Source organism: Protopterus annectens, chromosome 8.part0 (assembly GCF_019279795.1).
Source record: "Protopterus annectens isolate FY-2018-M chromosome 8.part0, PAN1.0, whole genome shotgun sequence".
NCBI classification, from domain to species: Eukaryota; Metazoa; Chordata; order Ceratodontiformes; family Protopteridae; genus Protopterus; species Protopterus annectens.
Genome location: NC_056741.1, coordinates 943,171,572 through 943,195,451, shown reverse-complemented (window position 1 = coordinate 943,195,451; position 23,880 = coordinate 943,171,572). Strand labels below are relative to the sequence as shown.

The 23,880-nt window shown below is 39.5% G+C and overlaps 1 protein-coding gene across 2 annotated transcripts in view; it reads right to left on the bottom strand.

Moving 5' to 3' along the window:
* The window catches only part of LOC122809171 (FXYD domain-containing ion transport regulator 3-like), a 240,474-nt gene that overhangs the window by 166,226 nt on the left and 50,368 nt on the right, over positions 1–23,880 (bottom strand). For both annotated transcript variants that reach the window (XM_044080460.1, XM_044080461.1), the window contains exons 2-4: positions 20,237–20,286; positions 7,047–7,076; positions 5,273–5,290 (exon numbers count right to left, since the gene is read on the bottom strand). In XM_044080460.1, coding sequence (XP_043936395.1) covers positions 5,273–5,290; positions 7,047–7,076; positions 20,237–20,273 — 85 coding nt within the window. In that variant the 5' untranslated portion in view covers positions 20,274–20,286. The remainder of the gene's footprint in view (positions 1–5,272; positions 5,291–7,046; positions 7,077–20,236; positions 20,287–23,880) is intronic.

Sequence of the window (23,880 nt, the reverse complement as noted above, 5' to 3'; positions counted from 1 at the left end):
TTTTGGATGGCCCAAGGCAGAAGGTGCCCCAAAAACAGATCCTTACCAAAGGGTGATCTAGAAGCCTTTTCTCCCTCTCTCCTTTCTTCAGGCAGACACTCATCCAGGCCTACCTTCTCAAAGTGACTGCTGCTCTGCAGACATCTATCACACAGTAACTTCCCTTTATAGAATGTTTGCCAGTCCCAAAACAGCTTGGGCTAGCCTGTTTTTTCCAAGGCTTTCTTCAGAGACACCTAAACATTTTTCAATCTGTCAAATGATCTGCAATTGGGGGTTTTATTATAATCTGAACACTAAATTACCATGGAAACAAAAATGATGCAGATATGAACTTTCATGCTGAAATTAACCCAGTATTTGCATCTTCATACACTTCCGACTAGAAGAATTTTGCTCTTACAAACATAGAAATAATAAAGGGATTATGTATTATTATGTCCTTTCTGAAAGATATGAAGTCTGAAGAATTTAATATCTTTGAGATGTCCAAGGAAAGAAAGACAAAATAATTAGGCAATTATCTGGATATTTTCTGAAACTCTAGAAAGTTGAGAAGTATGCTGCAGACTGCGCATAGAAATGGAGCAGATTCTGAAAATGGATAGTCTCTCTTTCTCGCTTCTTAGGACATGTAACGCCAACATAAAAAAGTGTCTTTCCAACTGCCAAACTATGCTCTATTTTTTTTTGTTTTGTAATCCACTTTATGACATACTTCAGATGAGGAGCCTGAACAAAATGCCACATTGATAATCTGAAGAAAAATGTGTCAGACTCGACCCTTTACAGCCAACTCAAGTCTGATGAGAAGAGCGTCTTTCCTCTTGTTTAAAAGGAGATTCCAATACAGGACTGTTGAGATTCCAAATATTTTGAGCAATCATTCATCCAAATAACTACTTTTAGAAAACAGAATAAATTGAGAGACAGACTCCAGACCTTTCCTTTTATAGGTTTTATTGAGATAAGTGCTTTCATGCTTGTATACTCCAGATCCGTTTCTTACATTGGCATACTCCCAGTCTATGGCTAGGTTGGTTTGGAACTACTGGAGTCCCCCACCTGTGGGTGATGTTTGATTGGCTTATTTAAAGGAGGGGTATGCATGACAAAATGAGCTTTAGAATAGACAGTCAAGCCTGTACTAGGTAACATACTTCTCAGCAATCAGTTTGTAACCCAGGCCTAGTTGGCACATCTACCAAAGTCACAAGTCATTGTGCCTATTTTGTCAAAAGGCAGATTCTCAGCACCCTAGACAGCTTTCAAAAATCCTTTTTGACCATCCATCAAAATCTTTGGAAAATATGCACCAAACAGGAGGAAAGGTGGGACTGTCCTTTGTGTTTATATTTTGCTCCTGTTGAGAGAAGGAACATAGGGCATCAATTCCTGACCATCTCAGATTATGCAGTGACCATCAGTGTAGGGCCTTCCCAACTTTCTGGTTGCAATTCAAGGCATCTAAGGGAATGCTACAAGCCTACAACCCCTGCATCATCTGGGACAGGACCCCTGATCACCAAAAAGCCTGTGGCCTACTTCACATATTGTGATTGGTGCTACTGTTTTGCTTCTGGTGAGAGAAGTAGCAAAGGGGCACTGTATCCCAACAGTTTGAAGCTGTGGTAAGACAACTCAATTCTGTTCGACACACAAATAAAGGTTCATGATCACAGAATGTACAACCCTTGCATAATTTGTTTTGCAAATATGTATATACACAGACACACCTCACAGCAACAGGCTCTCTGGTTTAATTCTTGGTCAAGGTGCCTTCTCTCTGGAATTTGCATGTCTTCCCTGTGTTTGTGTTGTTTCCCACCACATTCCAAAGATATTCAGTAGATGAAGTGGACACCAAATTGGTCATGGGCATGAGTGTGCATGCAAGTGTGTGGTCTGCAAGAACAGCTGCGGCAGGATTTGCCACCAGGTAGTGTGAACCTTGGCTCTAGATGGCTGTTGAAGTACCACCACCTAGACTCCATGTACAAAAATGGGAAAAGGGGTTATGGTATGGATGGACTGGAGACAAAGCTTTCCCATAAAAGTATTCCTAATGTCAATCAGGTGGTCAGTAGTATCCACACACTGCATCCATCATGCACAGTACAAAGCAGACACAGACCCACATATGCTGAGGTACTTAAAGATAACCTTCCTAAACCCCAAAGACCTCCTAGATGAGGTACACCCTCAGCAGCCCAGAATGCACTCTTTTCAAAACACCCACAATCAACACATATGACTACATCTCATGGAGCCTCTACTGCTAAGCCAATAAGGCAAGTCACCACACAATCCAACATTCTGGTCATTGGAGACACCACTGCAAGACATACGGATGCGCCTCTCACCAGGCTGAGTAAGGAGAAAGTCATAAATCATTTGCTTGTCAGGAGCCAGGAACCACTACATTCCACATGCACTCAAATTGCTGGACCCAAAGTAGCAGTATTACTAAAGTCATACTCCATGTGGGTATAAATGAAATGGGACATACCTCCCTAAACTACAGGGAGAGAGACATCAGGGAGCTCCCTAAACTATTGGGAGACAGACTTCATGGAGCTCTCTAAAAAGTCTACCAGGCTGGTACGAGCCTAGCACTGAGCAGCATTTTACCTTCTCCAAGGATGATGCCACAATATGACTAGATGACAGACTTTGGCCCCTGCTTGCAAAGGTTTCATCTCCCAAGCCCTTACTTACACTTAACATTGCTAATGAAATCACCAATATTGACACAGAACTTGTCCGAGATTTAGGATGCATGACTAAGCTTAAAAACACTCATGGAAGCTAGGCTAGTACACAGTTATGAACCTCTGAGTGCAAGGAAGCTGGCCTCGGGGTCACTGTGGTTTCATTCTGTTCCTCAAAAGGTACGAGGAGCAGCAGTCAAACTGATTCCACCCGTTTGCTTCCAAAGGGGTCAGGGCAGGTAAGAATCCCTAATGTCAAGACAGCCTAGTATACACAGATAAAGTGAGCTACTACTGGAGCCTGTGTGTGCCTAGCCATGCACACCAAACTGACAATTTCTAGTACCACTGAAAGCCACAGGCTTCGGAGAGTAAACATTTTATAGGCGGTGTCTATTAAAGACATAGGTGCCAAACCAGGGATGAATTTCTTGTTTCCCATCCAATTGTCAAGGTTGCACTTGAATTGGTTTAGGTGCTTCACATGGATGGGGAGCCCGTTTCAGAGAAGGGTCAACTCTGGGATACATACCAATCTCTCCAGAATGTCCCGTTTATATCACAAGCAAGGTTAAGTCTTTAGAACCAGTAAATCTGGTGCTGTTAAATTTACAAACATGCAGGAGGTTCATCAGGGTGGGGTCTGACAATGCACTGTATGCCAGGCATAAATCTCCCCTAAACAGCTTGTAGGAGAGAGAGAGAGAAGACAGGGATAGGGTTTTGAGGAGGTTTAAATAGGACACGTTACTTATTCCATGTATTCTTTTAGTGAGGAAATGCTGTAAATTCCAATTGTTGGATGTGCCTTGTTGAGCACAATGCCCCCTTTGGCATGTACCCAATGACAAGTCTGACGAAGGCCGAATACAAAGTGGAACAATGACCTCCTTTGACCCAGTTGCTATAACTTTGTTTATAAGCTGCACAACATAGAAAGATTTCCTCACTACTGTAGACACGATGGTCAAAGACTAGATTACTTCCTATGTGCTTCTCCAAGTCCCCGACTACTGAGGGGGTGTGTTATCAATAGGACAGTCACCAGGGACAGAGGACTGCCCAAGGGATACTATTATGCATTTCTTTGCATTTAGTTTTATTTGACTGACAAGATATTTGGCTGCGTCAGTCCTTCCAGGAGAACACTAGTGTCTATGGAGGATTCTATGGCTGCACCTAGCTTGCAATAGTCTGCAAATTTGGTCAGCTAAAGGCCCTTGACATAGACCTTGACATCAGTGAGTCTGGGGAGCATAAAGCAAATCCAACAGACCACTGTGGGCATCTCTAAGGCTCCTAATTGTACAAATCTTCCACAGTAATTTTCTTCACCTGCATTGTTATGATCATTCCTTGTTTACAGGTCAAAGATAGAAGGCTCACTGAAAAAAAACTGGACTGGATTAAAGTCTTTATGTTTTATGACCCAAGTAGGCCCAGAGATGTCACACCCTACTAATGTTTTTTTGTTGAGCAAAACATGCACAATGTCCACAAAAAGAAACAGAGTTCCTCACCAAAGTTAAAAATACTGGAGTGTTAATTTAACTTGAAATCCTTTTCTACATGTCATGGCTCTTAGAAAATTTCTTGAAAATTAGATAAAAAGTTTGTCTAAAGTGCAATAGCTACAAAAGGGCAATAAAAATTCAACACTACAACTGAATATTGTACTTTAAGTTGCCTTGACAGTACCTAATGTGCAATGAACAGATATATATTTTTGCAGTAAAAGAATCTATAAAACCAGAAAACTAAATTGTCTCTGTTGTGACTGACACTTTTGGTTGCTGTGTAGAAGGCTACCCAGCTTACTTATTAGACACTGCCATCAGTGCAGCAAACACTTCCATAAATCCATCTCATATTCCAAGTTTGTCTGCAATATGTACTTTCAGCATCAGATTGGGACTGTTGTAAACAAAGTACAAGTAGTCTATAACAATTTTGATCAGCTCTGTGGTTTACAGAGTTAAAGATCTAGCACTCCGATTAACATACTGTAAGAGCCAGGTGTGTACATGTGTAGTGGGGGGTTTGGAAATGAACAGATACCAGTTTGAGCTTCCTGAGTAGTCAACATTAGAATACTGGAGTAACTAGGAATGGAGACATTTGTTGGGGATATTCAGGTATTTGACAATAATGTGAATACTATGCATGCATGATCCATCATAGGATCTCTTCTCAGCCAACATTGGCTAGGTTAGGGCCTAACTGGGGAAAAAAAGCCAGGATGCCTGTGAGGCCAGGTACAGTCTCAATAGCTGCCTGGGTGACTATCTTTCTAGTTTGTTTTTGCATTCACTCTTAGGACTACCCAGAAGCAGGAGAACAATTGGACTTGAGCCTTCTCCCGTATGGCCATGGGTTTGAAACAGAAGAAAAAAAAAAAAAAAAAAAACACATTGCAATGGTCAAACTTTACCCAAATATAGCATTGAAACATATGACTTGGCGCAGTGTCTTTACCAATAGCCAAAACTGAAAAATGAAAGACAACTGTATCCCATCAAATTTTCACAGGGATTTAAACACACTACAAAAGAGGGACTTACCAGAGTCAGCAGCATTTTCTGCAGAAGAAAAAAGAAAAAAAAAGTATGGGTAAAAAGGAAAACAAACACTCATACTTGTAATTCTAAAGTTGGTGCACCAGACACGGAGAACACTTCTCCCTCATTTCCATCAGTCTACCACCTGCCTATATATCTATGTATTTGTAAGCAGCAAAGCACCTGGCTTTTGCACAATGAAGCCCCTATTCAGTACCAATATTGTCCGTTCCAATTCTAGCGACTTTACATAACAGAAGTTTAGTCACTGTCAACGTGCCACCTCAACTCAATATGAAAGTTTTAAACTGGGATTGAAGCCTATGCCTTCAGCAACCTTCAGCAATCCAGCATCAGGAAGTCAGAGGTACAGTGTTACTGAATGCTTCATCATAATGTCAATTTACACCTCATTACACATTATACATGTACACACATGCACATAATTTTCAATACTTATATCAGTAAGAGCAACAAGTGGCCAGATCCACAGGCTTTATAAGCATTTTCAGCAAAGTTGTTGTGCAAAAACTACATTATTCTTTGCATAAAACCATTAACAGGATACTGTATCCTGTTAACATTTTCTCTAATACAGTATCATAAAACCATTGAGAGACAAAGTGTCTTCTTGTGGCCAAGAGCATGAGCGTCAGCTATAGAGAGACTTGGGAGCAAGGAAATTACTAGCCTTATTACGGTTTTAGCTCACACTAGATACATGAGCACATACTTGTAAATCCACATGCTTTATGGGGATTTATTGCCAACTTCCTAAGTCAAATAAAAGATTATGTAAAATGGGACCCATTTCAAGAATCATGGTAGCACTGGGTTTCTCTTTGCATTATACAAATGCTATTTCATTAAGATTTGGGGGGGGGGGGCAGCAACAACTTATTCCCTACCATATGTTAAGATACTCTGAAGTGTAAAAATTACAAGTACTTGGTAGCATTTAATGTGGGGGAAAAGTATTCTTTCAGCAAAAACAATTCTTACTCAAGATGTGCTATTAACTTAAATGAGCATGCTCCATTTCTTGATAAATAAAATTTCAAGCACTAGCACCTTTTGTCACATCTACATTCACCTACACATTTGTGGGTCACAAGCACAATGACCGAAGATAAGGGCAGGAATACAAAGATTACATCCTTTACTCAGTGTGCAGAAAAAGCTGTACTGAAAAAGAAGACTTAAAGCAAACTGAACATTTGGCTCAGTGTTCCAACTTTTCTTCCTCCAGACAACCATGATATCACAATACAAAAGTCACCCTGCCCCAACTACTTTCTACTCTATTGGCAACTAGTGCAGTATAATTACATATTCGTGAGGAGAATACATTTAAGGTTAACTAGGTCTGACTTAAATACAAGCAGCTAAAACAAATATGAACACTAAAAAAAAAGATTGTATAGGAAGAAAAAGTTTCAAGCACTACATGAACTGATTTGGACAAAATGTATACTTCATCCACAACTGGCTTGGTTTAAGCCTTTTATTCCAATATACTTGAAGACCAATCTAAAGCAGACCACTGCTTTAACTTATCTGCTGAATGAGATGGCAGACATTAAAGATACAGACCGTCAGATACCGGCCGTGCAAATTAGTGTAACTTAGGAATTTTTTTGAGCTATGATATAGAATCTGAAACTGGATTTATATCAATATGGCCCGTTTTTATTTATATAAAATGTATGACTGCATGTCATAGAAACAATGCAAATAAGCTACAACAAGCAACTTGGAATTAAAGAGGCAGGCTTACCTGTGCCAGCACAAACTGCATGAAGAGCAGCTGAAAAATAAATAAAAATGCTAGTTACAAACAGCAAACTGTGTGCACATCTTTTTGTCTTTCTGTATGACAACCTCATTGATGAAATATTCACAGCGAGAAAACCAAAAGGATATTTAAAACAATACAGTAGAAAAAATAAACTCATAATGTTACTATTAAAACATGTGCCTGCCATCCTGCTCTTTAGTAACCAAGACCACTAACATCAGGAATTCTCCACGATACTTCAGTGGCATAATTAGTCTAGAATATTGACTCATTCAATATTCACACTTTAAAGTTCTTCCTACCTCCTCTTTTCTTCTCTGCATTTTATGCAAAGTATATTTTCAAGTAAACAATGCAAAAAATAAAATAATAGAAGTATAGACCTGATACAAGGGCCAGCTGTCAGGTTATATACATTGAGAATCATTAGTAGTCCTCTAATAAAAGAACCAGGTTGTTGGAACTGGCTGAGCACAGCAATTAGTAGTTTCACATAACAGGGAAGCAAATCATGTTGGCTATGTTAAGAGCATGCCTGCATCATTCTTCTCTCTATAAAACAAGCATTGTAGGCTCTACAGTAGCTGTATAAATATCATGAACCAAACCAGCAATCCACATGCAACTTCCTTTACAAAGATGCATGGATAAATAGAAAAAAAAAATTAGAGCCAGCTAGCTAGTCAGATCAGGATAATCTCCAAATCCACAGAGAGAGGGCCAAGTATGGACACCAAGTCATTGCCAATAGCATAAAGTAAGTCCATTTCTTAGCCAGATGAAAATTTTGATAAGCTACTATCCCAAGTTGAAATAGATAATGGAAATTAAAGGCTTAAATGGTGGTTCACCCTCCCATGGGAGAATATGGAATTCTTGAATGGCTATAGTCCTGATGGAGGACTGACTAGTCTCAAAGTAAGCCAAAAAAGGTAGAGATGTGCAAGTAGAAAGGCTGCAGGAAAGGGTTTGCATGTTACTGCACCATTCCCACAAACATACTGACATGGCTGCAAGCAAACCTCATCCAAAGTTATGCCCAAAAGGGAAGGACTCCTCCCTACATTCTGGATGTAGACTTCATGGAATAGCACCTTACTGCCTTACAAAATTAAGATGCATTGGGGCATAGTATCGAGATGGTGTGTGCCTGCATACATGAAAAACAAAAAAGTGTTTTGCATAAAACTGCAAACAGCATATGTCATTGACCAGCAGTTCAAGTGAAATCATCTGGGATCAAAACATCCCTTACCCATAAATGAGCCCATACAGCAGTGATAATTGTATCTGCTTTGTCCAAGGTATTTACACCTATATTGGTAATTCTAGTAAATTGAAATACATTTTACCTACATTCTTAAACCCAGAGCAGCCTTTGTCAGCCCCTTATGATAATTTTAACAAATTCCTTCACTCTCATTGTTTACTGGCTGCTGTGAGCAAGTACACAAGTATTATTTTCCAAAGACTTTTCCCTTTTGCTATTTAAATACATTTGTCCTCCCATCTTTGTTCTTAGAGCCATAACTCAGTTGCCACCAAGCCAATCCAATCCATGTTGCTCTTTAAACATGGTGGTTCTTGAGTTGCCTGTCCTTAAGGCACTCTTGCAATTAGAAAACATTTATGCCTGCATTTTTCCTGAAAGTTGGCTTTAATGTAAAGAGAGCACTTCCCCTACACTAGCGCTGTGTACCTTATTGCTACTCGGGTGGAGTTTCTATATTTGCTATAGGACACATTTCCAGCCAGATCCCAGTTCATGATGGCCATGAAAACTAGGATACCTATACCTCCGAGTAGGATAGGTCTAAACATTCCTAGACTTAACCAAAAATTGAGCAAATGTTAAGCCAATTATTTAATTACTTATTAATTTATTTATTTTACAGTTCACCAAGATAGTCCATTGGGTCAAGAGCAGCCCATTTTCAATGGAGTCCCGGGGAGAAAAGCTCCATGAACAGCAGCAATATAATATGAAGACAATGCATTTATATAATACTATTGAAGAACGATGGTATTACACAACATGACAAAAAAATCCACCATTGCAGTGAAGACACCGACACCGACACACGCCAATTAAAATAAAAAGAATCCATTGGTGCATATTCCTGTTAGATTTTTTGCAATGTGAAAGCACAGGGTTGAAAACTGTAGAGTTAAAGTAAGACAGGGGGATAAGAGGTTGTGTTGAATGTAAGAAAGGTGGGACAATAAGAAAAAAAGTAGAGCAAGAGTAGGAGTAAATGAGAAAAAGTGAAGATGGTAGCAGTCAGATAAGCCCAGTATGATGAAGGGAAGAGAGAAGTAAAGCAGTGAGAGAGGAGGGGGGGGGGTAGGAGTCATGTGAGATGAGAGCAGGAACATTCCCAGAGGGTTCTGAGATGGGAATGAAGCAAGGTCTTAAAAGGTAGAGTGGCTGTCTGTAGTACGAATAAGAGGTGGCAGGGAGCTCCAGAGGCAAACTAGGGAAAAGGACAGTAGGTGTTTTGCCTAGAGGACGAGCAGGCTTGTGCAGTTCAAGCAAATTCTTGTTACTGCATCTTAGTCTGTATTACAGTGCACAGATTACTTGACCTGATTCTTACAAAATGGATGCCTCTTGCACTACTCTTTTCTTCTCTAGTGAAGTCAGAGAATAAAAACAAAAAAAGAAAAAAAAAAAACAATCTTCTAAACTCCCAAAATTTCCAACAGCAAACCTAGCTGACTAACTAGAAACATGCCAACATCTATTTGGTGTAGAATGAAATATGAAGTTCACTTACGATTGTATCTGCCCGTGCCTTAATACAGCAACAAGGTTCATGGAGGACTACTACAAACATTTATAAAAACGGAGCTACCAGAACCTATAGTGTTAGGAGGAAATTCTCTCCCCTTCCTGGAACTTCCCAGTAACTCTGTTTTTGTGACTTAATTCTATTCCTCTTCCATCTTCAGTCTTGGCAACAGCATATTCTCCCTTATTACTTTCAACATCAAACCTTAATAATGATCTGTGTTCTCTTAGTTTCAAACATATATATTTTTATTAACTTCCTAGGACTCAAATCTCCATTTCGTATGAAATTTCATCTTTCTTTAACCATGTCAAACTGTCAATCCCTCATTGCCATCAGTACCCCCTCCCCTTTTATCACTGGCATAGGGTTTCACATACTACCTGCTTTTTAAACATTGCACCATTATTTCAAAAATGTAATCAAATGCTACACGGTGTTTTAAATGCAGGTGGATGGATTTTAAATCAGTGTAAGTGAATGGAAGTGCCACTTTCAGTTTGCATGTAGTCTGTGTTCATGCCAAAAATCAATTTCCAAGGTTATTCTTCAATAAGGTTAAGGAAATATTTCCCCCCTCAGTCACTGCTGTGCTGTCATAGATGCAACACATAGCAGGGTATATGGAGTGTGCAGGCAGGGCTGCCTTCCTTCAAAAACAATTCTGGTTGGTTTTTTTGAAACCCTGTGGTCGAGGTTTTCTGCTTGTGCACAGGATATATTTGTAAACATTGCTATAGATCCCAATTAACATTTTGGAGATCCTCCCTTAACAGAAGCACACCTTTCTGGTTTATCCAATCCCATCCACTGAAGAGCTGCACTATTCTTTCTTCAAAGTCTATTCATACTGTTTCTGCACTTTCATTTCATATAATCTATACTTTAATGAGCAGCATATAGATAAACCAAGTGAGACTCCTAGGTAACCTGAAATTAACGGCATGGCAGTCTTGCCATTCTCTTAAATGTGGTTACGCCCAGATACATTGCTTTCATGTCTGCTTCCGATTTGCTTGCATTGCATTCTTGCTGACCATCACCTGCTTCCTTTCTCATCTTTCTTCCCAATATCTGCCTTCCTTCTTTAGGATAGTCATTTTCCAGACTATACCCCTACTCCTGAAAGTTAGGCAAGGAAGACGCCCCATCTGCAACTTCCTTTAGCACACGGATTTTCCCAAAGAAACAGCTTGCCTCCTTGGCTAGTAGACCCTTCCCAGCTCCATCTTCACTCAGCATCTCGTTTCCTTTCCCTGCCTCTCGCCCATTCCTTCTGCATTCTACCTTCACCTGTATTTCATCACTGTCCATAAATCGCCCTTTAGATTTGTTTAAATTAAAAGACTACATCAACTCAACCATTTAAATTTGCCATTAAATTTTAGTACGGTTTGTCATTTCCCCGATATCATTTCCTTCATCTCCTATATAGACACTTTTTCTTTTGCTTACCTTTCACCTTTCTGACCTTCTTTCCCTACTCAATTTTATAGTAAATTATTAATATACATGCACAATTTTGTTTCTAGCTGCTCCCTGTTGTCAAGCCATCATTTATATCCTGTATGCTAGGAGCTAGTGTTCAGTACATACTGGACAGTTGCTTCCTCTCAAACAGATGTACAAAAGGCAACCATAAAAGCAGACTCAGGCAAGCATTTTCTAGGGAATGGGATTCTTTTATTTTATTTAAATTTACATTTGTTAACCAGGTAGCGTCAGCAGAGACCAGGGGAGAACAGCTCCAGTACAGCAACAATTAGTTAAAAGTTCAAGTCCTTATGAACAAATTTATCAAAATGCATTTAATATTTACGCAAGGATACTAGTGGTCATGAACACAAATTTTTACAAATTAACAAAAATTAAATTAAACAAGGTTACATGAGAAACATTCATGTAGGAGTATGCTGTAATATAATGTATTATATTATCTGTTAGAGAAATAAGTCTTCTAGAAGTAACAAAGAGGTAATAAGCATTAATTGCTAAATGGAGTTGTGAAGTAACAGGAAAAGAAACTAGCCAGGAGCAATACAGGGGCAGAGCCAGTTACCATTGAGATAATCGTTTTAATGTTTTTTTGAATGAGGATAAGTTGGCATTTTTTTTTTGATGTGCTGAGTAAGATCATTCCAATCCCTGGCTATTATAGTTGTGAGACTGGGTCACTTTTAATATTAGTCTGTCCGGACGACTTAAAGGACCTACAGATAAAGTTTGGTTGGATAAGGCTTCAAACAGCATGGCAGTTACTGAGGTTGTATAGGACTATAGACAAAGGTAAGTTGGTTTAGTGCCAACAGGTTGGGAAGTTTCTGTTCAAAGAATATTGTAGGCACTTTCATATTTTAACACCAACAATTCACTTAGTTCTCTTCACTTTATAGGAAATTCACAAACTGTGAAGACAAAATTCACAAACTGTGAAGACAATACCATTGTTTGATATACAAACTTCATATATAAAAAAATGAGAGAATGACAGGTGGTTATGGCATTAAAATGTCAACTTTTGACATTTATATAAATTCAATTTATGAAAAATAGTCGCTGCAAATATAAGAAATATTCTCATCTTTGATAGGAATGGGGTTTAGTAGCAGATCAATCATTTCCCACCTTACTTTCAACTCGTAGAATAACTTTACAGGCCATTTTTTCATACAGGATTAGAAACCATTGCCTCTTTATGTTGCTATTCAAGATTCTATTAGTTTACTCAATACCCACCATATCATTTATCCCATAAAAATCTTTACTGAATACAGATTGTGTGATCCCACAAAAAAACACCCCTGCTCTTTGCAATTAAGTATCCACTATTTGGGAATCAACCCTTTTGGTTTATTCTTTGAAACACCAGCAGTAGTTAGAATCAGTTTACCTATTATCCCATTTTTCTTAAGAGCTCAGTCCCTGTCAGGGAGGATAGTCCTGTCCTTCCGAGGTATACATCCTCTTTTTCCCTTCTTTAGCTTTGCAAGATGACTTGCAGTTCAAATCCACACAATGTCCATTTTCCCATATGTGAAACTCCAAATTTGTGACAGCTCATAGGAGGTTACTAGGCCAATGTCTCTGGGGCCCTTACAAGCCTAGCCAAGAGTTTATCCTCAAAAAGAAGCCTCAGTCAGCACCTGTCACCCCTGTCAATGAGGGACACAGGTGGAACCTCTGGGACAAAATTTGTGGATTCCCATCCACTCATCAAGGTTGCACTTTAAGAGGGTCAGCGAGGAGCTCTCTTTGATGTGTATGGGAAGATTATTACAGAGACTGGGCAGCCTGTGGGAGACAAACCTCTCCCCTCCAGCAAGTTTTGTTGATGTATATTAGATTCAGGCCTTTTGAGCAGGTAGTGGGTGAGGAGTTAGTCTTACGGATATGGATCGTCTCTAGTAGGGCAGGGTCCGAGACTGACTTGTAGGCGAGACACAGATCACCCCGAGCAATCTGTACGATACCAAGTACGGCAATAGTGATTCGAGCCTGTCTGCATAGTAGAACAGGTGGAGGCAATGGACTCTTGAGGTATTTCAATGACCTTTCTTGTTGATGCAGATGTTTGGAGGGTACATCCCAAATGGGGCGATATACTCAATTTGGTGTAGAGTATAGAGAGTTTTTTCTGGATGCAATCCCTTTACTTATGAGATGAACCAAGTAAAACACTGACTATTGCCGCTACATGATGGTCAAATGTGAGGTTATCAACCTGACTGCCCAGGTCTCTCACCACAGGTTGTGTGCTTAGGGGGTTGCTGTTGATATGGTAAAAAATCGGCAGGGGTCGTTTTTTTGCTGAATGGTATGATGATTTGCATTTAGCGTGAGGCCAGGACTTTGGCACCAGTCATCATTAGTTGCTGTGAGACCCTCTTGACATCATTTGGGGAGTCAATGACAGCACCAGAATTGCAGTTGTCTGCAAACTTGCTCAGCCACAGGCTTTTTGTCTTAGCCTGGACCTCTGAGAAACAGATGCCAAACAGCAGGAGTCCCAGTACAGATCCCTGGGGAACTCCACTAGTTTGGTTCCTAGAGCTCTGAAGTGATTTCTCCAGCCTCTCAAGTACTCCAGCTGGCCAACAAGCCACAATTATACAAGTCATCCAAAGGGAACATGCTGCTGTTCCCTGCTCTGACTTTTACGCTGTTCTGGCCTCTCACTTGGAATACTGAACTTCTCCAGAAAGGTTTTGTACTCACTGCTACTGTGCATTATGCATTCCATCATCTTCTGCACCCCACTGCTCTTACAAGGAAGGATCTTCTGCCTCAATCTAGATGGCAAGCCTATCTCTGCCCGACTCTCAGAAGGCCATTTTACACACAAAGTAAAAACTTCATTGGTGGGTGGTACTGATGACTAGTCTATTCCACCTCCAACTTGTTCCTCCCTCCCCTTGTGATTCATGCTGTTGCCTGGCTTCATTCACCACACATTGACTAGCTTCTTTGCAGTTCTGAAACTTACATTGGACCCCCTTCTACATTTCTACCAAGACTAACAAATATTTACCCACAAAGAAGCAAGACATTTGGGACATTTGGGACCATTTTAATGGCATCTGCAAACAAGGGTCAGTGTAATATTGTATCACTTTGACATTACATCTTTCTACCTTTTATTTCTTGACTTTTGGCAGAACGGATTCTTATCATAGAAAGCAAAAAGCATAACACTGCATGTTTTGACCTCTCGATGCAAACACAGTTGCCTCATTGCATGATGTTATGATACCTTTCGGTAGTAATCATTTAACATCTTTACCACATATGCAAGGGATCATGGCTACAGAATCATTACCAAAGATTCGGCATGAAGTTCGTTCTCTGGGCCACTGCTTTATGGCCAATTAATTTCTACAGATTAAAAGTTTTATAGACTTTGTGTAGCACTCTCTTAGCTTTGCTAGCCATATTCATAAAGGATGCGCACACCTCCAGACTGGTAGCCCAACATAATGCATCAGAGATACTTCAGGTGCAGCTAACATTGGGTAAGACAGCAATGCAGGTCATAGCCTGCTACAGGTCCCCAACCATGTCCCAAGACTCGCACTCCCATGTTCCTAAGCACCCTGGAGATTATTAGGGTCCAATCTAACACTCTTATAGGCAACTTCAACTACCCCTCCATTAACTGGGTAAATTACTCCTGTACCAATACACTTCCCCAACGTTTCCTGGAGGTGATCAGTTCCAATGCCCTGGACCAGCTCGTTCGTACCCCCACTAGAGGTAGCAACATCCTTGACCTGGTCATTACCAAGATGGGCGACCATTGCTCTACACCAATAGTCAGCTCCTCCCTGGTTAGATCTGACCAAATTGGAAATCCACATTCCTCCCACCCCCTCAGCAAAAGTAACCACCATGAAAAACTTCTCCAAAGCTAATTTTGGGATCCTAAAAACAGAGATGGCTGACTTCACAGCACTCATGCAAATGGAGAAAAGTTGCATGACAGCAGAATTGTACACCAATGCACTGTACGAACATGTACACAAATGCATGGATCTTGTCATACCAAATAGAACCAAGACACTCTTCTCCAGAAAAAAGGAAGCCAATCTGGTGGTCCCCTGCCATAAACAAACTCTACAACAGGAGGAGGAAAGGGATGTGGAATAAGGTGGAATCCCAAGACTGGAAAAACTCCCTCATCTGCATCAGCAAAAAGTTGAGATCCCTCATCAAATCCTCTAAATCTAGGTATTAAAACATAATTGCAGCAGATAGTAAAGACAACCACAAGGCCTTCTATAGTTATGTAAAGAATCTCCACGGCAATACTCAGATTTCCTCTGAGCTACAGCACAATGGCACCTCCTATACAGAGCCAACAGATATGCCAGTACACTGGCCAACAGATTCAGTGCTAACGTTACCCCTCTTTCTCCCCCCAAAGGGCCAATCACAATACCGGTAGATTGCCAGGCACCCAGTATTACTGCTGCACAGGTTAAAACAGCACTGTCCAAGGCCAAGAATACAGCTTCTATGGGACCTGACAATATCCCTGGTGGTGTTCTACATGAACTACAGAGTGAACTGGCACCTCACCTGTGTGCCCTGTTGAATCACAGCCTCACCTCAGGCTTTGTCTCTGCTAAATGGCGCAGTGCTAGTGTCATTCCTCTCCACAAAGAAGAAGCAGCTACAGACCCTGGAACTATCGCCCCATTAGCCTGACGAGTCCGATATGCAAAGCTATGGAACACATCATCACGGACCTAATAAACAAGGATATATGGAATCTCCAAACTCTGGTTCACACACAGTTTGGTTTTGTGAAAGGTAGATCATGCCTGCTCAACTTGGTCGACTTCTTTGAGTCAGTTCCCAGAGCTGTGGATGAAGGCAAGGTGGTTCATACAGCCTTTCATACAGCCTACCTCGATCTGGCCAAGGCTTTTGATACCATTCCCCACTCAGGAATCATAGAAAAACTCTGGGTAATCTCCTGTTTGGTATCTACTTCTCTGAAGTCCAGGCCAACATGAAGGGACTCTGGCTGACAAAGTTCACAGACTATTGCAAGTTGGGAGCTATTATTAACTCCAAGTGATGTTGACATCCTACAGAATGGCCTCACTGACTGGTGTCAGAACCATGGCCTTAAGCTCAATGCCAAAAAAATGAGTTGTCATCCCCTTTGGGGAAAAACCTGGTTCCCATGAATTACCACATTAATGGTAGCCAACTGAACACAGAAGGTGTTATAAGAGATCTGGGAACACAGGTCGACAGCAACCTCTCTTTTGATCACTACATTGCCACTGTGGTCAAAAACATTTCTCACTACTAAGGGTTTTGCATCCTGGAAGAAAGAAGTCATGGTCTCCCTCCACTCTTCCCTCATTAAGCCAATCATAGAGTACAATGCCCCATTTGGCATGTACCTCACTAGACACCTGCAACAACTGGAGAGGCCGCAAAAGTACCTCACAAAGAGGATCCTAGGCCTTAAACACTTGTCCTATATGGAAAGGCTCAAGAACTCCAACTATTCTCTGTCTCATATCGCCTACTTAGAGACTTATAAAGCCATGTCTGACCAAGCTCCGTTAGAAATGCTACATCTAAAGAAATCCCAATCCCTCTGCACCACACACTCCAGAGACCTCAACCTCATTACCACAATTAACAGAGCATGCTGGAGGGACAGGTTCATAACCCAGAGACTGCCCATGCTATGGGACAGACTTCCCATACATGTCAAGCAGATCACCTCGATAACCCTCTTCAAGAGAGATCTTGATGAATGGATGGGAAACAGAAAATTCACCCTGGGGATAACTCCAGTGGCTCTACAGAGGCACTGAGAACTAAGGTTGGGTGGCACTATGCCAGGGTAATCCTATGTCTAGGCTTGTAAAATCCCAAGGGCAATTAGCCTAGTACACACCTATGAACCTATGTCCTTTATTTTCTTTAGTTTATAAAACATCTGCTACATGCTCACCTCCTTAGGTTCATCACCCAGTTTTTATACAAATATCCACTTTTATAAGAAATTTGGCTGTCAAAATGGTTTTAAAAGATGTGTTCCATTCATCTACTTTTCTTCCTGTTCTGGGGATTCAAACGCCAGAAAGCAACTTCGTTCAAGCAAATCACAAGTTGCCAACTATAGAAAGACTAAATAGCGACAGCTGAAAGTCACCAGAACCACTTCACTGTTCTCAAGAGGAATAAAAGGCTGTAAAAAGGTGTTCCCTACAGCTTACTGACCACATGCTTCTGGGTACAACCTACACCCCCCCCCCACATGTACAAAGGTACATTTCACACCAATTTAAGCAATTCATCTTCTCCCCATCCCTTCTTACCACACCCATTTCTGATAATTTATATTTTGTTATAAAATGATAAAGTTATATAAAGACAAGCCCTACCCAACAATAAACCAGGCTTACACATTTTATCCAAAATGTCACAAGTACAACTTGTCCGTCCTACTTCTATTATTGTCTTTGTATTTACTTGTCTAGCTTACCACTTCCATCTACAAAAATGCACCAAGAGAAACCTGGGTTCTTTTCACAGCATATAAATTCATACTGCGCCTTCATTAAGGGACTCCCGCTTTCAACAACTTACCTGCTTTCTTGTTAGCTGCAAAAACTACGGTATCAGGAAGAATAAATGATTTTAGATTTCTCCTTACCTTTAGTTTTACAGTTCGCCACATCCAAATATTGGTTATTTACCTGCATTTTGCAAGGCACATTGAAGCTCCATCTTAATGAGGCCAGTCATTATAAAGTACCTCAGCTCACAATTTGCAGCAAACTACTTCTATAACCAATGAGCTCATATTAACATTGAAGACCAAAAATGTTTGGCACACTAGCTGTGTTCAGGTCGCAGCCTACATAAACATGTTAAAAAATTACCACACATACTTGTCCCTTTGATTTGCCTATTCTTTTTCATCTCTCATCCTTTAACCCAGATCAGCTGAAATATGATCTTGTTTTAAGAAGATTTGCATTTTAGAAGCTCTCTCCATTCTCATGGACTCCTCATTATTCAAATTGTGCAAATGTACAAATTCATTCTTTCTGTTCTTTTTACATGGAGCCCTACTGCGTTGCCTTCACTACTGATCACAGGGTGAACAGTTGCATCTGTCCTTACTGCAAGATACCAGAATGGACTGCTCTGAGCAAGAGCCCCACCACGTCCTGTAGGCAGCCTGGAAATAATTGTAGTTGGACTACACCATCTGAAATTAGGATACAGACTTCAATACCATGAAAGTATGCATTCTGTATTAATAGGTCAACTAAACCAAAGTTGCAAAATACAGGTGGAGAAAAATTGCTCTTAGCCGTTTAGCATTTGGTGCAATTTCTTAAGTGGGTGTACTTGGACTGGACCCAAAGTTAGTATGTTTTGGTGCCTTATTAGCTACACAGATCCATCTCAGTTATACTATAATCATAAAGGAAGTCCAGTCCTTCGGTTTCAATTTGGGTCCATTAGGGAAAGTGTGTGTGTGTGTGTGTGGGGGTGAACCCTTATTAATCCATAAGGAGTTGTTACAGTGCAACTGGACTGCCTTGGGTGCCATTTGATTTTCTGCTAACTGTTGTCTAGATCTATAGGAATTCAACAAGAATTCAACAACAATCACTTGATTTTATGATAACACACGAAGTACCTTTGTGCATACATACACAAAGTTTTGCACCTCAATCTGCTTTTAATTCTAAGGTTTGCCATCCTTTTACTTACATGGAAGAATTCTTAGACTGCTTGTGTTGCGATACAAATTCGGCTTACTAGGTTATGCATTTGACTGGTACTTCTGCACTGAATAAAAATCATTTGACACATAAGCAAGGCATGTGGAATTAAAAAGGTACAATGTTTTAAGTGAACCCAAAGTAAACCATCTGCACAAAATAAAAATTAAGTGACTCAGTTTGCACAAAGTCAAGGATAAAATTACTTAAAGTCAACAAGAAAATGAGGACCACAATATCAGTGTCAAACAGCTGCTTCACCTTTGAAAGGCTAACCAAATTTGTAATCATTTGCTTTGAAGCCATCCACAACATGAGGAAAGATAGTACAACTAGGCAGACTTGGCAGAAAACAGCAGTAAAACAAATGGGACGTGGGAAAGTGAAGCAATAGAAAAAAAGTTACACAATATATTATGCTGCTACAGATAGTCACTTGACCAAGGGAATGAGTTTTAGAGAAACTTCTCTGTACAGGAATAACCTTTTTGAACAAGGATGATTCTGCCAAGGTACTTTCAGAAGGTGAAATGTATCAACCTTTCCAAAGCAAACTACAGTATAATGTAGAAACAATTCTCAGCACTACATTTCCTTTAATTTTGACTGGTCTGCTACAGCAGACATGTTGCTCCATGTTCTAGAGGGTCACTGTAGAACAGTAAACTGCAGAGGATACGGACCTGCAGACTACACAGTTACTCTGTCAAGTTACATTCATCATCTACAAGACAGAGAATGACAGCCATCTAGTTGAAGTTGAAAGCCCACTTCTTAAGTGGGCAGTGATATGTACAAAGCATGCCTAAAGCTAACAAAAAGAATACTGGATGCAGGTAAGAGGTGTAAAAAAAAAAAAAAAAAAAAAAAAAAAAGAAATTGAGAGAGAAGGCAGGACATCATCATACAGATAGGAGTGTTCGGTTGGCACGTGTGTGTGTGTGTGTGTGTGTGTGTGTGTGTGTGTGTGTGTGTGTGTGTGTGTGTGTGTGTGTTGCGGGGGAAGGGGGGATCAAAATAAGGACACAACTTCAATGCAAGGTGGGCTTTCCTCAATTAGACACCATAAGCATCAGTACAAGCTCTAAGTTCTGCAGTGCAAAAATATTACCTGCTATGATCAGGACTGTGTTTACGCTTTCCATCATTCCTTCACAAGTCCTAAACAACAATTAAAAAAAAAGTTAAGTCACCAAAAAAAAAAAAAAAAAAAAAAACACCACACGAGAGGCATGTGTTACTAATACTTTTAGATAGATGACATTTTCAAAGCTAAAAGAAAAAAAATCTGCAATATTGACTTCAGTTTCACAGTTTGTTGAATCAATACACTGCTATTAGGATTTGAAACTCAAGGACTACCATTTATTGAAATGAAACTGTACTAGGTAGCAAAGAGCAGCAAGTATTTGTTGGGCAACGGGCTGTCACAAAACAGCAGTCCCCTCCATATATTTTTTCCTTGGGTCTTCAACATTTGCACAAAAACAGTTAGGGAAGATTTTTAATAATGAAAAATTATTTTTGCCAAGTCTGGTTTGCATACTGCAATTAAATATAAACCAGTTCAGTCCTAAGCACTATGCTATTTTTTTTTAATGTAGACCCAAATCGTTTCAGAACATTTTTTTTCACAAACCACTGTGAAGCTTTAACTGGATTATCCTGTGTGTGCAAATTGAAGCCCTGAACAGTTTTATTCCAAATTCTTCCAATAACCATCGACAACCAGAAATCAAGAACTGTGTGCCTTTTTTTCATTCCTTCTCATTTCAAAAGATACTTTGAATCTACTTTGCAACAATGGCAATCCTCATTTTCAAATTAAGCAATCAGCATTTCCTTCTCATCACATCCTTATGGCTATAATTGTGTCACTCTATGATGTATTCAAAGAACAGAAAACAGTTCTGAATGCAGATTGATTAAAAGGTCAGACATTATATTAATAGTTAGCAACACAATGCCAAAAATGGAAAAACTCTGTCAAACTGGATGTTACAGGCTCTAGAACTGAATGTCTGAATACATATAAAAAATGCCCCCCCCCCCACAAAGTCCAAAGTCCAGTCACATAATTACATCTCTGACATATGATCTACATCGAAGTTTTTCTAGTTACCTGTAATTTTTTACTTGTGCCACATACAAAAAGTCTTGGCATATTTTTTTCTTTTACATGCTAGATAATTTTCCTGTCTCCATTTTCAAAGCAGGTGCTCAAAATTTCTGCATTCATTTGTAAAGTGACCAGCTTCTGCCAAATCTTCTCTTCCCCTACACAGTTTGAACACAGTTTGAAGCAGTAATACCATCCTTATTATCTTAATGGCCATATGTCAATACCAATGGGTGGTTTAGACATTTACTGCATTTCCTACAATCAAAAAGAGCATCTATATATAATGTGTGTGGTGTGTGTGTACATATATAAATACCTACCAAACACCCACACTAAACAAGGTAAATACCATTGCACTGCTAGCATTAGAAAATGAAATACCATCAAACTCTGTTTCCTTTTTGGAAACGGTCAGCCCTACTAAGGCACTGCAGAAACATAGAAGCTTTGATTAAACTTTCTAGGGACACTGAAATGCAGATGAAGGCTGACAACAGTAGGGTAGTGGTGTTCATAGTTTAATAAAAATTAATGAATTACCCATTATCATTGTTTGGTATAAAAAAGGTGCTAAAGAGACCACCAGCATTGGATACAGGATATAAAGGAGATAGCAGATTTTTAGCATGGTTTCAAGAAGAATGATATTGGTGAATGTGTAAAAGAGGAGACTTCCTTACAGTCTTGACCTAAAAATGGTGTTCGAAATAAATTCCCATAAAATAGTAGCAACCCCCATCCCCTACCTATTGTGTCATCACCAGGTTCAAACAGAACTATTGGCACTCTGTTGAACATAAGCTGAACCCTGTGGTTATGTCAATTAAATATTTTATTTGGAATTGGCAGACAGTCAGTCTGAGCACTAGTTTCCATTGATACCAAAATAGGCCCAATGGGATCTATTTTATTTTGAATTTAACTGGGGTACATTACTAGTATGATTTACTGACTCTCTTGGACAACAGTTTTTCTGTTAAAGAAGTTGACTTGGTTTAAGCACTTTTACCAACAGATACTATGGGTAGCTATGGGGCTGCTATAGCCCCCGGTTTTGTAAAGATAAAAAACTGCTTACTGGGAAGACCTTTGACATTTTTTCTAATTAAATTTTTGTCTTTTACATTGATTTACTTTTTATTTGGGCAGGATCACAGGAAATATTAATTGCAGGCACATTTGAACAAGGCATTACAATTCTAAAGTTTACTTTTACTGTCAGCAGAGCAAGTCAGGCATTTTTGGACAAAAACCTGGAAAAAGGTCTTCAAAGTTACAGAATATTTAGCACAGTAGCAAGAAAATCTGGCTAGCAAAAGTTATTAGCACCATTCCTTTACTGCTGTGATTATGAACTTTCACAAAGTTGTGTTTCTGGGGGAAAGAAAAAAGTCATATGATGAGAATTACTAGACATGATCAAGACTCTGGTCAAATATAAGGTTTACCCTTCAGTTTTAGTGGAACTGATAAATGAGAGATTATGGTTGAGAAAGAGCACTTACACAAACCCCTCAACAAAGTGGATGGTGACGGAGAGGTTAGTGCATCTGATTTAAGGAAAAAAGGTGTCCGTATCCTGTTGATACAGCAAATAGTTAAGATGGTATGAAGTGGATAATTTTGGCTGGAGACCCAGTTGTAGAAAAAAAAGCTGTAGGGGAGCAACACTGACAAGACGTGCTGCCTCAGAATATTGTAAAATGTATTAAAACGTGTCTGTTCTCTATTCTGTAGAGTTTCTAACATGCCAAGCATTTTATGGAGGCAGGGCTACTAGAAAACTCTAGTCAAGAACCTACAAGCATTGTCATGCCATTAAGAACCAGAATGCATTACACAGACAAAACCCAAAATGTGCTAATTTTAAAGCTTAAAAAAAAAAAAAAAAAAAAAATTCATTAAATATTTTTATATGACAAAGGGTTGCGATCCTAAAAGACGTGCTGGGTAATAAATAGGAGTGGCAGGTAAGACTGAACTTATTTAGGTGCGGGCCACTATTGCAAGTGAATTTTTAATGTTTTTTTTCCTTTTAAATTTTGAGGTCTTGCTTATACATTTAGATAAAGTGCCTTTATAATACTCCAAAAGATACATCAGATCTTATTGTAAAGAAGTCTTACAAAGCATGTGATATAGTATGCCATACCTAGCAAGCATCTTATTTTTATCACTCACAGCTTAAACAGTGTACAATGCAAGAATCCATGGAATTCCAGTACTGACTTGTCCAATTCACACCTTGTATCAGCTAATTTCTCTAAGCTTACCAAGCATCCTTAAACAAAATTATCTTACCAATATATTTAAAACATTTAATCTATTGCATTAATGCAAGAATTCCTTTATTTTAAGTTTACCCAAAGGCTGCTTTCTACACAAAAAAAAAAAAAAAAAAAAAAAAGAGTCTTGCTTTCTGAATGCAGTGGAATTCTTACCATTAATTCATTAGTTTACAGTAAACTTGGTTCAGATTAAAAACACCAATATCAGCTACCACTGAAGTGGATCTCTCTGATGTTCCATCTGTTAAGTACTAGACTCTCTGCCCTTTTGGGCCATTTTAAATGCTACAGATTTTCAGGCTTTGATTCTCACGAAGGGGAAACTGTTGCCTAGCAGATAAAACA